At 37.3% G+C, this 15,520-nt stretch overlaps 1 protein-coding gene across 11 annotated transcripts in view; it reads left to right on the forward strand.

Moving 5' to 3' along the window:
• Positions 1-15,520, forward strand: part of RAPGEF2 (Rap guanine nucleotide exchange factor 2) — a 336,200-nt gene that overhangs the window by 277,419 nt on the left and 43,261 nt on the right. For all 11 annotated transcript variants that reach the window (XM_072621383.1, XM_072621386.1, XM_072621387.1 and 8 more), the window contains 3 exons: positions 6,908-7,085; positions 13,382-13,518; positions 14,121-14,279. In XM_072621383.1, the coding sequence (XP_072477484.1) occupies positions 6,908-7,085; positions 13,382-13,518; positions 14,121-14,279 (474 nt within the window). The remainder of the gene's footprint in view (positions 1-6,907; positions 7,086-13,381; positions 13,519-14,120; positions 14,280-15,520) is intronic.

The raw sequence follows: 15,520 nt of genomic DNA on the forward strand, positions 1-15,520 counted from the left end.
AGGACCCTGATGATAATATCATATCCAGGGGAAGAAGGATGGAGCAGATTTGGTTAGGACAGGAATTCATGGAGCTGAAGGATGCACCTGTATTAAAAAAAAGCTTCCAGAAGTAGAATTCACTTGGAGAAAAAGAAGCATAAAGTAGGAGGCAGGTTGATTTACAGCAGATTCTGTTTTCATTCTTTCTAGATGGCAATGTGAGGCTAAAATTGCTTTGAATTAAAAAAAAATAGTTGCTTATCACATAAAAGATTTTAAAGCTCATTTCAATCAATAACAGAAATACTTCATTGACTGAAAAAAGACTATTGTTCCTAATGTGAGGCTCTAAATACTTTTGAAAATGTCTTTCCTATTGGATATAGAGGAGAAATTGATGTCAGTCATTTGTTATCATTTGAAATAGGTTGGGATTCCTTTTGGAGGGGGAAGGTTTTAATTTATGAGGCTTTTTTGGCTTTTACTTTTTCAAATCAGAGGTAAAATTTGAGAGTTTAGGTTGAGGAATAAAAAAATTTATTTTAATAAACTTTAATAAAAAATTATAAGAAATGCTCATAGAATCATAGGATTTTAGTACTCAAAGGCACCTTTACATGATCTCTAATATTTTCCTCCCTTATTTAAGTTTTTAAACTGAGACCAGAGATGTCAACATTCAGCAGACATTTTATTAAGTGACTCTTACTAGGTAGTGACTGTGCTCGGTTCTTGATATACACAACAACTAAATTAACTAGAGACACCATAGTCTATAGAATTGTCAGTGTTCAGCTGGAAGAAAAAAAAGATTCAGCAGGACAAGATTAGCTGTAGTTACCTATTTGAAAGGTTGTCATAAGAATGTAGGGTTAGACTTTTTCTGTTTGGACCTAGGGGGCAGAATGAAGAGGCTTCATATCAAGGAAAACTTCCTAACATTTAGAGCTGCCCAGAAAGTAGAATGGGCTGCCTTGAGAGGGGCAAGTGATAGATTTCTTCCCCTTGGAGGTCTTCTGCGTTTAAATGTACACTTTTCAGGTATATAGGGATTCTTTTCATTTGTGGCTTGGACTAGATAGACTTCTTCAAATCTAAAAATTCTGTAGTTCTATGACTTCTAATTTCAAGTAGTTGAATACATAGTTGCTTGAAATATATTATGACTCTAAACAGCTTCACGTTGAATTCCTAGAAATGAAAATTACTTCCGGGAATGGCAAGAGAAGTGTAATAGCAGTGGATTTTTTATTTTTGCATTACCTGTGAATATTTGATCATATTTAAAATATTTTAAAAGCTAATATGAAATATTTCTAATATTATCTAGAGTCAGGAGAGAGAACTTTCACCCTTAGAAGCCCTTCTCATAATAAAAAAAAGATGATGAGAGGTGAAAATAAGATAGTGATAAAAAAGTGACACATAACTGATGTAGTTAGAATGTATTTTTTTAAGGTAACATACTTCCTAGTCTTGTGTTACAGTTACCTAAGTAGTTTAGGGGAAAGTCCAGCTTTCATACAATGTTGCAGTTAATAATAATAAGAATGTCAAGACCTTTTGGACATTCCTATCTTGTAACTGAACTGTATTAAGTAGAAGAGGAAAGAGTTGAACTCAAATTCCCTGAAAGAAGTCCAATCTTCTTTCTCCTACATGTTTGGAAATTTGACCAAAGAGAAACAAATCTCAGTGTTCAAATGAACCATGCAAAAAAAGTAACTGTCTGTAATTAGTTATTGCCTATATTGGCATCAGAACAAGCAGCACATGGTGATAACAGCCAGTGTTGTTCTTTGTGACTTTGACCACCACTATGGCAGATAACCTGATGACAGTTTCTTTGACTTCTCCATGCCTTATAGTAAGTCTTTGGATTTTAAAATCTGAGTGTATGTTTTAAGGGCTTCACTGTTAAATCTGCATAAATCTGGGGAGGAGCCAAGATGGCAGAGTAGAAAGACACACATATGCTAGCTCCAAACCTACAGCCCATAAAATATCTGTAAAGAAGAACTCCCAACAAATTCTGGAGCAGCAGAAGCCACAGAACAACGGAGGAGAGGAGATTTCTGTTCCAGAGAGACCTGAAAACCTGACGCGAAAGGTCCCTCCAGCACGGGATCCAGAGCAGAGCCCAGCAGGCTTCAGGGACAGAATCTCTGGCAGCCGCGCAGGTCCCTCCACCCACAGGTGATAAGGGTCGGTGAGAGAGTCTTTTTGGGTGGCCGACAGGGGAGTGGGGTGTCCCCGTGGCTAGGGCCCCCTTAGGAGGCAGCAGCGGGGGCAGCAGCAGACTGGGGCTCCCAAAGCAGGCAGGAGCTCTGATCCATTGTTGAAGGTCTCCACATAAACCTCCTGAGGAACTGAGTCCCAAGTGGCGGCCCTGCCCCCACCTGAGCACCTGAACTTACTCTCACACTGAATAGCAGCCCTGCCCCCACCCAAAGCCCTGAGGCTGGGAAGCAACATTTGAATCTCAGACCCCAACCTCTGGCTGGGAGGATCAGGAGGCGAGGTGGGGGTGGAAAGAAAACTCAGAAGTCAAGTCACTGGCTGGGAAAATGCCCAGAAAAGGGGGAAAAAAATAAGACTATAGAAGGTTACTTTCTTGGTGAACAGATATTTCCTCCCTTCCTTTCTGATGAGGAAGAACAATGCTTACCATCAGGGAAAGACACAGAAGTCCAGGCTTCTGTATCCCACACGTCCAAAATAAATATACCATGGGCTCAGGCCATGGAAGAGCTCAAAAAGGATTTTGAAAATCAAGTTAGAGAGGTGGAGGAAAAGCTGGGAAGAGAAATGAGAGAGATGCAGTCAAAGCATGAACAGCAGGTCAGCACCCTGCTAAAGGAGACCCCCAAAAAATGCTGAAGAAAATAACACCTTGAAAAATAGGCTAACTCAATTGACAAAAGAGGTTCAAAAAGCCAATGAGGAGAAGAATGCTTTCAAAAGCAGAATTAGCCAAATGGAAAAGGAGGTTCAAAAGCTCACTGAAGAAAATAGTTTTTTCAAAATGGAACAGATGGAGGCTAATGACTTTGTGAGAAACCAAGAAATCACAAAACAAAACCAAAAGAATGAAAAAATGGAAGATAATGTGAAATATCTCATTGGAAAAACAACTGACCTGGAAAATAGATCCAGGAGAGATCATTTAAAAATTATGGGACTACCTGAAAGCCATGATGAAAAAAAGAGCCTAGACATCATCTTTCATGAAATTATCAAGGAAAACTGCCCTGAGATTCTAGAACCAGAGGGCAAAATAAGTATTCAAGGAATCCACAGATCACCACCTGAAAGGGATCCAAAAAGAGAAACTCCTAGGAACATTGTGGCCAAATTCCAGAGTTCCCAGGTCAAGGAGAAAATATTGCAAGCAGCTAGAAAGAAACAATTCAAGTATTGTGGAAATACAATGAGGATAACACAAGATCTAGCAGCTTCTACATTAAGGGATAGAAGGGCATGGAATAGGATATTCCAGAAGTCAAAGGAACTAGGACTAAAACCAAGAATCACCTACCCAGCAAAACTGAGTATAATACTTCAGGGGAAAAAATGGTCTTTCAATGAAACTGGGGACTTTCAAGCATTCTTGATGAAAAGACCAGAGCTGAAAAGAAAATTTGACTTTCAAAGACAAAAATGAAGAGAAGCATGAAAAGATAAACAACAAAGAGAAGTCATAAGGGACTTACTAAAGTTGAACTGTTTACATTCCTACATGGAAAGACAATATTTGTAACTCTTGAAACATTTCAGTATCTGGGTACTGGGTGGGATTACACACACACAGAGACGGAGAGCACAGAGTGAATTGAATAGGATGGGATCATATCTTAAAAAAATGAAATTAAGGGGTGAGAGAGAAATATATTGGGAGGAGAAAGGGAGAAATGGAATGGGGCAAATTATCTCTCATAAAAGAAGCAAGCAAAAGACTTTTTAGTGGAGGGAAAAAGAAGGGAGGTGAGAGAAGAACATGAAGTTTACTCTCATCACATTCCACTAAAGGAAGGAATAAAATGCACACTCATTTTGGTATGAAAACCTATCTTACAATACAGGAAAGTGGGGGATAAGGGGATAAGCAGGGTGGGGGGGGTGATAGAAGAGAGGGCAATGGGAGGAGGGAGCAATTTGAAGTCAGCACTCTTGGGGAGGGACAGGATCAAAAGAGAGAATAGAAGCAATGGGGGGCAGGATAGGATGGAGGGAAATATAGTTAGTCTTATAAAACATGACTGTTATGGAAGTCATTTGCAAAACTACACAGATATGGCCTATATTGAATTGCTTGCCTTCCAAAGGGAATGGGTGGGGAGGGAGGGATGAAGAGAAGTTGGAACTCAAAGTATTGGGAACAACTGTCGAGTACTGTTCTTGCTACTAGGAAAAAAGAAATACAGGTAAAGGGCTATAGAAAGTTATCTGGCCCTACAGGACAAAAGAGAAGATGGGGACAAGGGAAGGGAGGGGTGATAGAAGAGAGGGCAGATTGGTGATAAGGGCAATTAGAATGTTCGGTGTTTTGGGGTGGGGGGAGGGGACAAATGGGGAGAAAATTTGGAACCCAAAATTTTGTGAAAATGAATGTTAAAAGTTAAATAAATTAAAAAAAAATCTGCATAAATCCTTGTCCCTACCTTCAAGCCCTCTGTTTAGAATTGACTTATCTAGAATTTTCTATTAAGTCTGTTGTTTACACAAAGGGACAAAATAGGTATAGGTTTCTCAGCTTTATTTTCTCTCTTTTGACTCCAACTACTGCACATAGGGTTTTGGAAAAGGAATCCTACTACAGGAATGTGTTTGGAGTTACTATTTTGACAGCCTTTGTAGCTGCTTGTATTTCTTTCATCTAAAGCTTGTTGAAGCTTAGTTTTTTTCACCCAAGCCTTAGGAAAAGTTCCCTAAAGCTAAGAGGAAGATAGGGCAGTGGGTTTATTAAATATTTGATTTGAAAAATAAGTCACTGAAATATGTGTGTATACATACATGCATATTCATATACATGAATGTGTTGTTACATTTAAAAATTTTAAACACTAAAACCAACAGTTATTTTGATTTTTTGTACTTTTCTTTGTACTTTTGTACAAAGTACTTTGTACTTTTCTACGTTTCTTTTTCATCATCTTGAAGTTCTTCTAACAATAGCACCAACATCTTAATTTCCTTGGGAAGCCTCCCTATTTTGCTCTGTTGAGCTACCCAGAATTAAAGAATTGGTTGTAACACTTTGCATCAGGTTATGGCATCTGTGATGTGGCATTAAAGGCATTGTTTAGTTCCCTACTTGCATTTCAAGGACCTGAGTTGTGATTTTAGTAGATATTCATGAATGTCTAGCCAGTAAGGTTCACATTCCATGTATCCTTCTAACCTTACTCTGCTGCTTTAATTTTAGAAATAAATCATCTTTCCTCCGTTCCAGCTTATCTCTTGCAAGACAGCATAATACAGTGGAGTGAAGGATCACTAGATTTTGAATCACAATGACCTGGGTCAAAGTCCTAATGCAGATACTCATTAATGCTGGGGTCATAGGCAAGTCAGTGAGCTTCCCTGAGACATTCCATTTCCTCTCTATAATTGGAATATGAGTATTTCCATTGCCTGCTTTAAGACAGTTATGAGGTTCCACTGAGATGATATATAGAAGTATTGCACATGTGTGATTGTTATTACTCTGTATGTAAATGCCTACTATGTATGTATTTTGTATATAGTGTATTTATATGTAAATGTGTATGAATACACATATGCAGGTGTGTGGAGTAGCAATCTATATTGAGAGTCTCCCCGCCCAGTTATTGCAATATTAAGCTTAAAACTACATAAAGATTTTTGGGATACCCTGTATTTGGAGTTGTACAGTCATAGTTTGGTAATGCTCTTAGGTATTGTACTAAAGTTGTAGCTCTCTGTCTCTTCTCCCTTCCTCTCTTTCTTTCTCTTTCTGTCTCTGCCTGTTTCTGTCTGCTCTGCCTCTCATCTCTGTCTCTTTCTTCCTTTATCTGTGATCTCACAGTTAATAGGTGGCAAATATTGAACTCGAACCCAGGTATTCTGACTCTTAAATCTAGTGTTTTTGTTACTGTATTACTGACGTGGAAAAAGAGCTCAGTTTGAAGTCAGAGGGCTTGTGTTGAAATTCTGGCTTTCCGTGTATGATATTGGGCCACCCATTTAAGTCTCTGAGAATTGATATGTGAAATGAGTAGATTGGATTAGATGATACCTAAAAGACTTTCCAGCTTTGTACTTATGAACCTATAATCTATATTTTTGATCAATTAAGAAGTTAATTAAGAAAAACCATAGCCAGTAACATTTACTTTACAAATCCAACTTTGAACAAGTAGTTGGGGACTAGACCGATGATTTCATTGCCATAGGAAATTCCCAGATGAGGAAACTCCCTCTACAAATTCAGATTGGTATCTTTTCCACAATTTGTATTCTTAGGTAGGTGCCTGTAGTACTGAGAGGTTAAGTCACAGAAGGAGTTAGTCTTTAGAGGCAGGACTCCAAATAAGCATGGACAGTAAAATAGTGGAATTGAGCATAGCTCACATCATGCTCCTCTAACCAATGCTGTTTCATAATAATACTATTAACTCATTAAAACTAAACCCTAACATTGAAAAATCCTGTTGTAACATCATTTCAGTTAAAACATGGCCTCCATTGAGTGAATTGCTCCCTGTATTGGTTTTTTCTTACATTATATTTTTGTGGAACGAAACTAAAGCTCTTATATGGGGACCTGCTGGTATATGATAACTAATAGATCAACGTTTATAGGAAGGAAAGGTCATTTTTTAAAGGTCCTGTCAATCCTGAATGAGTTTTGTGGCATTCAGTGGTTGTCTTGCTCTAAATGAGTATCATTCTGTCCTTTCAGGCCACAGAAAGTGAGGCTGGTGATATGGACCTGAGTGGGCTGCCAGAAACTGCAGTAGATTCAGAAGATGATGATGATGAAGAGGACATCGAGAGGGCCTCAGATCCTTTGATGAGCAGAGATATTGTTAGAGATTGTTTGGAGAAAGACCCCATTGACAGGACGGATGATGACATTGGTAAGTTGGCACGAGGAAGCGAATCAGAGGAGAGTTTAAAGTATTTAGCCATCGCCCAATTTTCAGACCTCCAGAATCATGCAAATTAAATAACAAGCCATCTCATACAGGGGTAGGAAGAGCAATAGAATATCTCATTTTTGGCACTGACTCTGCTCCTTATTTGTTGGTGACTTTAGACAAATCATTAATTTTTTCTGAGCCTGTTTTTTCATATATAAATTGGGACTAGCAACCCCTGCTCTGCTTACCATACAGGATTGTTGTTAGAACAAATGAGCAGATGTGTGTAGGAAACATTTTTACTAAGCATTATACAGTTGTAAGGAATTATTAGTATTATTAAGTTCATAAAACACAAATATATATATGAATTACCTTTCACTAAACAATGGGGATAGGTACTGGATGTGTGCTTATATTGGTAAAAGGGTCAGGAAACTACCTCTACTGATGCAGATTAGCACCTACCTCAGTCCCTGAAAGCTGAAATTGTGCCAGGGCCATGAAGGCCACATATTTCAAATATGGCACTTTAACACAGGTCATCATGGCTTAAGACCAGCTCTTTATGCACCTCTCTACATGGTCTCTACTAAACAATAGCATGGATGAGAAATTCAGAACAGAATTGAATGGATATAAATAAGCCTAATTTTGAAAATTTTACTTGCGTTATTTAATAGTCTGCAAATGAATTGCATAAAATGTACTAAAACACTTGAAATTGCCCATTAATGATGAACATTTAAGTAGTGCTATTTTTCAGAACACAGAGACTGTGTCTCAGTTTCTTCAACTGTGAAATGGGGATAATAATAGCACCTCCCTTCCAAGGCTTTAGTGAGTATGTAATGAGATACATATCAAGTGCGATATAAATGTTAGCTGTTATTATTATTAACGAGAGATAAGCAAACAGATATGTATAAATAAGCTAAGTACAGAATAAATAGGAAATAATTAAGAGAGAAGCCACTAGTATTAAGAGGGATGGGGATGGGCTTCCTCTAGAAGATGAGATTTTAGTAGGTACTTAAAAGAAGCCAAGGATCTGATAGGTAGAGATAAAAAGGAAGAGCATCCCAGGCATGGTGGAATGGCAAGAGAAAACACCTGGAACCAAGAGATAGAGAATCCTGTTCATGGAAGAGCCAGGCCAAAGAGTACATGTTTGAGAACAAGGTCTAAGAAGACAGCTTGGTTAGGAAAGGCTTTCAACAGGAAATAGAAGGTATTGTGTTTGATCTTGAAGGCAGGATAACTGCTCGTTCTCTGTGTTATGTTGGGAATCCCATTTTCCTATGTGTTTAGCTAGCTTGACCATTGAGATTCTTTAGATACTGAGGGAAAAGTTTCCAATTCTGTGATTCTTTGATACTGTGAGTAGTAAAAATGTAGACAGGGCATCGCTGGGCAAAACTGTCAAGTAAGTGAAATTTGCTTGTTCTCAGGTCTCCTTTTGATCCCCTTTCCCCTTTTTTGGAAAACAAGTTGCTGATTTTGTGATAGTAGCTTTTATTGAAGTGATTTCCCTCTAAGAACTGAAGGTGAGCTGGTGAGGGACACAGCAATATTCTATACTGATAACAAGTATGCAAAAAAACAAAAACCAAAAAACTTTTGTGTTAGGCCAGTGAAGGTAAGGGACATGGGAATCTCATAGATTTGAGAAGAGGCTCCAAAAATGATATCCTGGAACTGAAACAATTTTGTTCACTGCCTGTCTTTGTAGACATACTTGCATCGTGAGAGAACTGTTTCAAGTGGAGTTATCCTGGTGGAGACCTTAGAGGTGGTAAGGTCAAGTCCTTACAACAAGTCAGGTTGTTCTGTGTTTGGACAACATGATGTGCCAAGGACTAGTAGGGATATTCAGATGGCATGGTGAAGTGCATGGAAAAAGCACTGAGCTTAAGAGTCAGGAAAATCTTAGGTCTAAGCCTGTTTCAGATACTTGACCAGCTATATGATGCTAGATATATCACTTGAATTCTTTGGGCATCAGTTTCCTGTAAGATGAGAGTGTTGGACACAATGTGCACTAAAGACCCTGCTAGCTGTAATCCTGGTACTTCCATGGGACTGTGACTTGAGAGCAGGACCCCAAAAAAGGTAGTGAAGACACTGCACAGGGAACCTTCTCTGGTAGAGGTTAGAATACAGACTTTTGTGTCTCTGGGGCCTTACTCCTCTATTTACTGATTCTAAGACCTTGAGCAAATTATTCTGTGCCAAAGAATATCCTGTCTTCCCTAAGGAGGGATGGTAATTCTTATCCTAGAGTTTTTTTTTCCCCCAGAGGAAAGCATTTTGTAAATCATTGAACACTATGTAAATACCAATTATTTTGTGTGGGGGGTGGGGGGGGTGAGAGAGATAGAGAGAGAGAGAGAGAGACAGACAGACAGACAGATAGAGAAACAGACACAGGCAGAAATAAAAAGACAGATTAAACTATGTTTTCAGTGAAATCTGTCAATACTAAATTTGTATATAGATACTAGAAAATTAAAACAGGTAAAAAAAGTAAACCTAATTACAATAATTTTGGTTAACTTTCCCCTTTATGACTGGCATTACATGACAACAATTAAACCTAAATGATTTGTCAGATTAATTTTACTGTTTTTCATCTTGACACTAGATTGTTCGTATGTATATGCTTCTCCTTTACTTCCTCTAACATCATTGGCTTAAACTTTTTTTTTCAAGTTAGAAAGAACATTGCTCATCATTTTCCAAGATAAGTCTATGTCTTTTCCTAGGTAAAGATGTGGGCTCTAGAAACTATGCATAGTTTTTAGGTTGTATATCATTATGAGAAATTTAAAGCTTGTGATATGATCCTAGAAAATTGGCTGCTGTCCACAAATTACACCCCCCCCCCCCAAAAAAAGCAATGAATATACCATCCATTATTGTCTACCAACTCATACTTATATGTAATTTTAAAATGTAAAAAGCAATTTCCTTACAACAACCCTGTGAGGTAGAACAGCAGACCTATTACTTTTACTTAAGAAGAACTGGTCTGGTTCAGTGGAATGAGCTTGGCAAGTCAGAAAACCTGAATTCAAATCCTGCTGGAATGTTTACTGCCTGGGTTACTTTGGACATGTATTCCCCGAGCCTGTTTTCTCAACTGTAAAATAGCAGGAGGAAAGTTGTCTAGATGCCGCTGACATCCCTTGAAGCTTTAGATATATGATCCCAAATTCAGAACTCTTCCTACTCTACTACACTGCTTCTTATTTATTTTTCTCTTTCATTTCCTTACATCATTATCCATGGTGAATTAAAGCTCCATGGAATGTAAATTGTTTCCACAAGACTAAATAATTCGCCAATATAAACTTGCATATGTAAATATTATTTAAATTCTAATCATTTGACATAAACGATAAAGCTTAATAGAACCACAAGAGATTTGGAAGCGTTTTATAGTCCATTTTTCCAAAAATAAAGGCAAATTAAGAACTTTTTTTAGTCCCTCGTCTGATGTTGTGAGTTTTACCCTTGAGCAGCCTCTCTTTAATCACCTTTGTCTTCTTTGATATGAAATGTGGCTACATTGAGGCTAGTCATTGATTTGTTCCTTTTGAATTACTTCTTTTTTCTCCTCCCTCCTATGTCTCTTTTCTATCTAAGAAAAAGGAAATGAGACAGTTTCTGATTAGCTTAAGCAGATTTTTACTGATGTCTCATAACACCTTAGACAGTATCATTTGATCCTCACAACTGGATGACCCTGATACTCAAATAACAGTGATTTGAATTCACACTTTCCTGACATCAAGTTCAACATACAGTTCATTTCACTGAGCTTTCACCATAACTCTCTTTATCAAGTGTTGGCCAGTTGGGGTAGATGGTTTGTATTTTTACCTTAACTCATTTAGCTGACTTCAGTACCAGTGGTGAACTGCTAACCTGTTGAAATCATTATGCTGAGTAGAATACAGTTGCTATTTTTATCTACATCATTTCCTTTTTTTTAAATAAAGAAATGTTTATATCTCTGAACAAAATCCTACTTGGGCTCCTAATCATGGCGTTCTTGGGACCCTGGGCTCTTGAAGGCTGTGAGAGGGTAACATGTGATCTGGCAGGTCTTCTCAACCTGGAAAGGTTTGAAGTAGAACCTGGTAGAACTGTATTTCTATCCAATAATGACTAGCCTACCTAATTCTTAAGAGTATTGTTAGAAGATTGACTAGAGGAGGATGAGTTTTGGGGCACAGCAGCTCTCAAAGACAGGGCTAAAGGTTATAATCTGCATTTCTAGAAATAGTACCAACATCGGCAAAGTCACAGATCTTTGAAATATGTTGCCATCCTCTAAGGAGCATAAGGATCTATCAGATTTAGAGCAGCAAGAGACCTTAGAAGACATTGAATCTAACCCTTTCATTTTATAGATGAGTAAACTGAGGCTGAAAGAGATTGACTTGCTGAGGGTCACATAGGCAGTATATATATGAAGAAGGATTTGAACCAAGTCCTCCTGACTCCAGGCCCAGTAGTCTATCCACTGTGCCACTTAGCAGTCCATATTAAAATATTAAAACATGGGCCATCTATAAGGAGTGGTACTGAGACTGTGTTGGCTACAGCACACAGTATGGGGAAGGGAGTAGAGCAGGTTAAGTAGAGATTCAGTGCTATATCATTTGGCAGGGACTTGAACTCCAGGCATAGGAATATAAAAAAATAGGCAATGATTACAGAGTTTTTTTTACTAAAGGAGTGACATAATCAAATCTATGTCTGAGGGAAGATACCTGGGAGCAGTGAGAAAAATGAGGTTAGGAAGGTCATCATAGGAGACTCAGCAGCTCCTTGTAATTCTCAGGATTTCTTCTTTATCTCTTCTTATTTATATAGGTATCCATGTTATATTCTAGTTATGTTCTAGTGTTTTCATATGGCAAATGTTTGGAAGTATGGTTCATTTATTTTGTCAAATACTTTTGTGATTTTACTGTTGAACTTGTAAATAATTGGGCAGATGTTTGTTCATTCCAGAGATCTGTTTAACAGCTAGTTATATAGACCAAGAGCATGTAGGCCACTTCAGAAAAGAATTTTAGAGTAGGAATCTTCTAAACCCTTTGATTAACAAAAATTGGGGGAAAAATTCATGAAAGATAGAGGGAGCAGGAGACGAGGGGAGTGAAGAGAGAGAGAAAAAAATTAATTTCTTTTATATTAACTAAAATGAATATTCATTCATTTAATTTTTTAATCTTTCATTCCTTATTTTTCTTGATCCCATCATTGTAAATATCTTCTTTTCTTTTAAGCATAACATGATAGCAAAATTTTGTCAATTTAAGTGATTTGTTCAGGATCACTCTTCCATAGCCTTAGCAAAGTATTCAGCACTTAGTGGGTGTTTAATAAATAACTCCATGTGAAAGGTTAAATAGAATTGAACTGGGTAGAAGGAAACAACTTGGGCATTCCATCTAAGGAGTAAGGCTTTTGAAAGACATCTTGAAAAGTCAGCATTTTTCCATCTCAAGACCAGGTAGAACTACACCTAAATGATGTTAGGAACAAGATATTGGTATACTCTTTGGAAAGTTTGAGAACTGCATCCATACCCTTTACAATTAAAAATTATAGAGTAGCAAAGGGGTGTCGTTGTGCCCAGTAAGAGGCACTTTGTGCAAGAAAAAAATTACAGGGATGGTAAAAAGGGGAGTAGATCAACACATCCCATTTAGGAACAATGAAGAATTCATTCCAGAACAGTAGTTGGGTTATGAAGGGTGTGCATTGGGGAAATGAAAACGTTTAACCTAGAAAAGGAGGATACTTAGGCAGGAGGACATGGACACCATCTTTATGTATCTCAAAGAGTGTCATGTGGAGGAAGGATTCTTTTTTTCTTTTTGGACTCTAAGGACAGAACTAGGACCAGTTGGGAAGAGGAAAATTTCAGTTTGATGTGAAGAGAAATCTAGTAATGTTAGTTCTGTCCAAAACTGCCTTGGCAGATATTGAGCTCCCCCTCCCTGGAAATCTTCAAGCAAAGACAGAATGACCACTAGTTGGGCATCTTTTAGAGGAACTTGTTTTTCAGTTGTGGGTTGGACTGGAGAGCTTCTGGGGCCTGTTTCCACTCTTAGATCTGATCTGTGCTCATGTGCAGCTCCATTATCTCCACAAAGGCAGGATTGTAGAGAAAGGAAAGAACCCTAAAATACTCTTTTGCTAAAACAATTAATAATGAAATCTCTTATTTTGTCATTTTAAAATCAAGGGTATTTTTGTTTTTGTTTTTTCAGAACAACTCCTGGAATTTATGCATCAGTTGCCTGCTTTTGCTAACATGACAATGTCTGTTAGGAGAGAACTCTGTGCTGTGATGGTATTTGCAGTGGTGGAAAGAGCAGGAACTATAGTGTTAAATGATGGAGAAGAGGTAAGTAAAACTTCCCTCAAATTACAGAGGACAAGTTACTATCTCAGAATTGATCATTAACACAACATTAAAAGCTAGCAAATGCTAAGCACTTTATTTCCTTCCTAATCCCTTTTTCCCCCTCTTTGCTATCCCTGTCTACATCTGTCTCCTAAGTTTTGAGTAATGTAGACACCATTAAGTCCTGACCTCTCATCTTTTCTCCAGGATAGTAATTCATTCTACCATTTCAAGGAGCTGCACTGGAGTTTTTCTTACTTGTTCATATTATCAAGATTTATAGTATCTCACCTTTAGTGTTTTATGTTTTAACTGATTTTAACTATTAGAAACATTCTAGCTTCTAGCCATTTAAAAATATAATGTTTTTCTAGCAGAATGAAAAGAAGTATTATTTCAGAGACACTAATGATGACTCTGTAGTGTCTGGTTGTTGGAGTTTGCATTCTCTCCCCACCCCTCACTTTCTTAGAGTTGGGGGGTAGGATTAGAGATGATTTCTGGGCTTGCAATTTTAGAGGTGGATTGGGGTGGGGGAAGGGACTACCCGTGAAAATGACCATTCTTGCCGTCTTTGTAATTTCTTCTTTTTCTGTGTTTAGCTGGATTCCTGGTCAGTGATCCTAAATGGTTCAGTGGAAGTGACATATCCCGATGGAAGAACGGAGATTTTATGTATGGGGAACAGTTTTGGGGTCTCCCCTACTATGGACAAGGAATACATGAAAGGAGTAATGAGGACAAAAGTGGATGACTGCCAGGTAAAAAAAAAATATAAGAAACCTATTGTTATTGTTCATACGTATGTGTGCCAAGTGCCTATTTGAAAAAAAGTTTGCTCTGATGTTGAGAAGATTTTCCTGAAACTTGGGCAGTGTTCTTCAGCACTTCATAAATGACACATAGTACATTTATAAAGATTTAAAATTGCTAATTTTCATTTCAATTCAATAATTTTTTTTAGTGCCTTCTGTATACAGAATCAGGTGCTAAAAATACAAAAGAAAAATGTATGCTTAAGAGAGATTAGTGTGGCCTCAGTATGAGAATGAGTATAAAAATAAGCATATCCAAAATGCTTTTATTTTTTTTCAGAGTTGTGTTGGATAAGTGAAGAGTAGTTTAACATTGTTCAGAATCACTAAGAATATCATTGAGTACCAAGCTTTAGAACAAGGGAGAGGGAAAGGAGTTAAAGCAAGAGAATTAATTGCAAGTAGGGTAAAAAATGTTGATCTACGTATTAAAATTTCCCCTTAATAAATTATTATACCGTAACAGAACAAAGTAGAACTATTGTGAAGGAATTTAGTTATAGTACCAATCAGTAAAAAGGGATTACTAATAGTATTCAAAAGAAAAGAGAGCTGAGTATTAAAATTGTGAAAATGATATGTTCCATAACATTTGTGAATATAGTAGAGAGAAGATGATGACTATATTGAAGTAGAGAGAATGTTTATCAACATAGGAAAGAGAAGATGTGAGGCTTCATTCCTTTTGGATTTAGTTACCCAGTGACCTCTAAAGGATGTTACAGAGAAGAACCAGAAAAAAAAAATTATAGAATGGAGTGGGTAGATTAGAAATAAAAGTTACATATGTATATATATTAGCTGTGGAAGAATTGAAGCAGATCAAATACAAAGGCCGAAGAGTCAATAAAATCTAAGATTAGTTGAAGCAGTGGGAGAAGCAGCAGACTAGAAAATTGCCATGAAATTTTGAAACTGGAAAAGGACCTACCAGAGTAAGAAATACAGTGAAATAATTAAATTAAATCACAACATCTTGTCTGATTGGATCAGTTGGTACAGAGGTTGAATTTTTAGTTTTTTCTTGTTTAATTCTTCATCCATATCTTTTAACACATCTAAATGAGAATCAGGATTTGTTTTGTTTTGAACTTGATTTAAAAAAAAATTATAGTAGCTGATTTGCAAAAGAAAAAAGTTGTCAAATGCCATTTTGAAAATTTCTGTTATCTGTGGGGTAGAGCCAA

The sequence above is a fragment of the Notamacropus eugenii genome, chromosome 6 (assembly GCF_028372415.1).
Source record: "Notamacropus eugenii isolate mMacEug1 chromosome 6, mMacEug1.pri_v2, whole genome shotgun sequence".
In the NCBI taxonomy this organism is placed as follows: Eukaryota; Metazoa; Chordata; class Mammalia; order Diprotodontia; family Macropodidae; genus Notamacropus; species Notamacropus eugenii.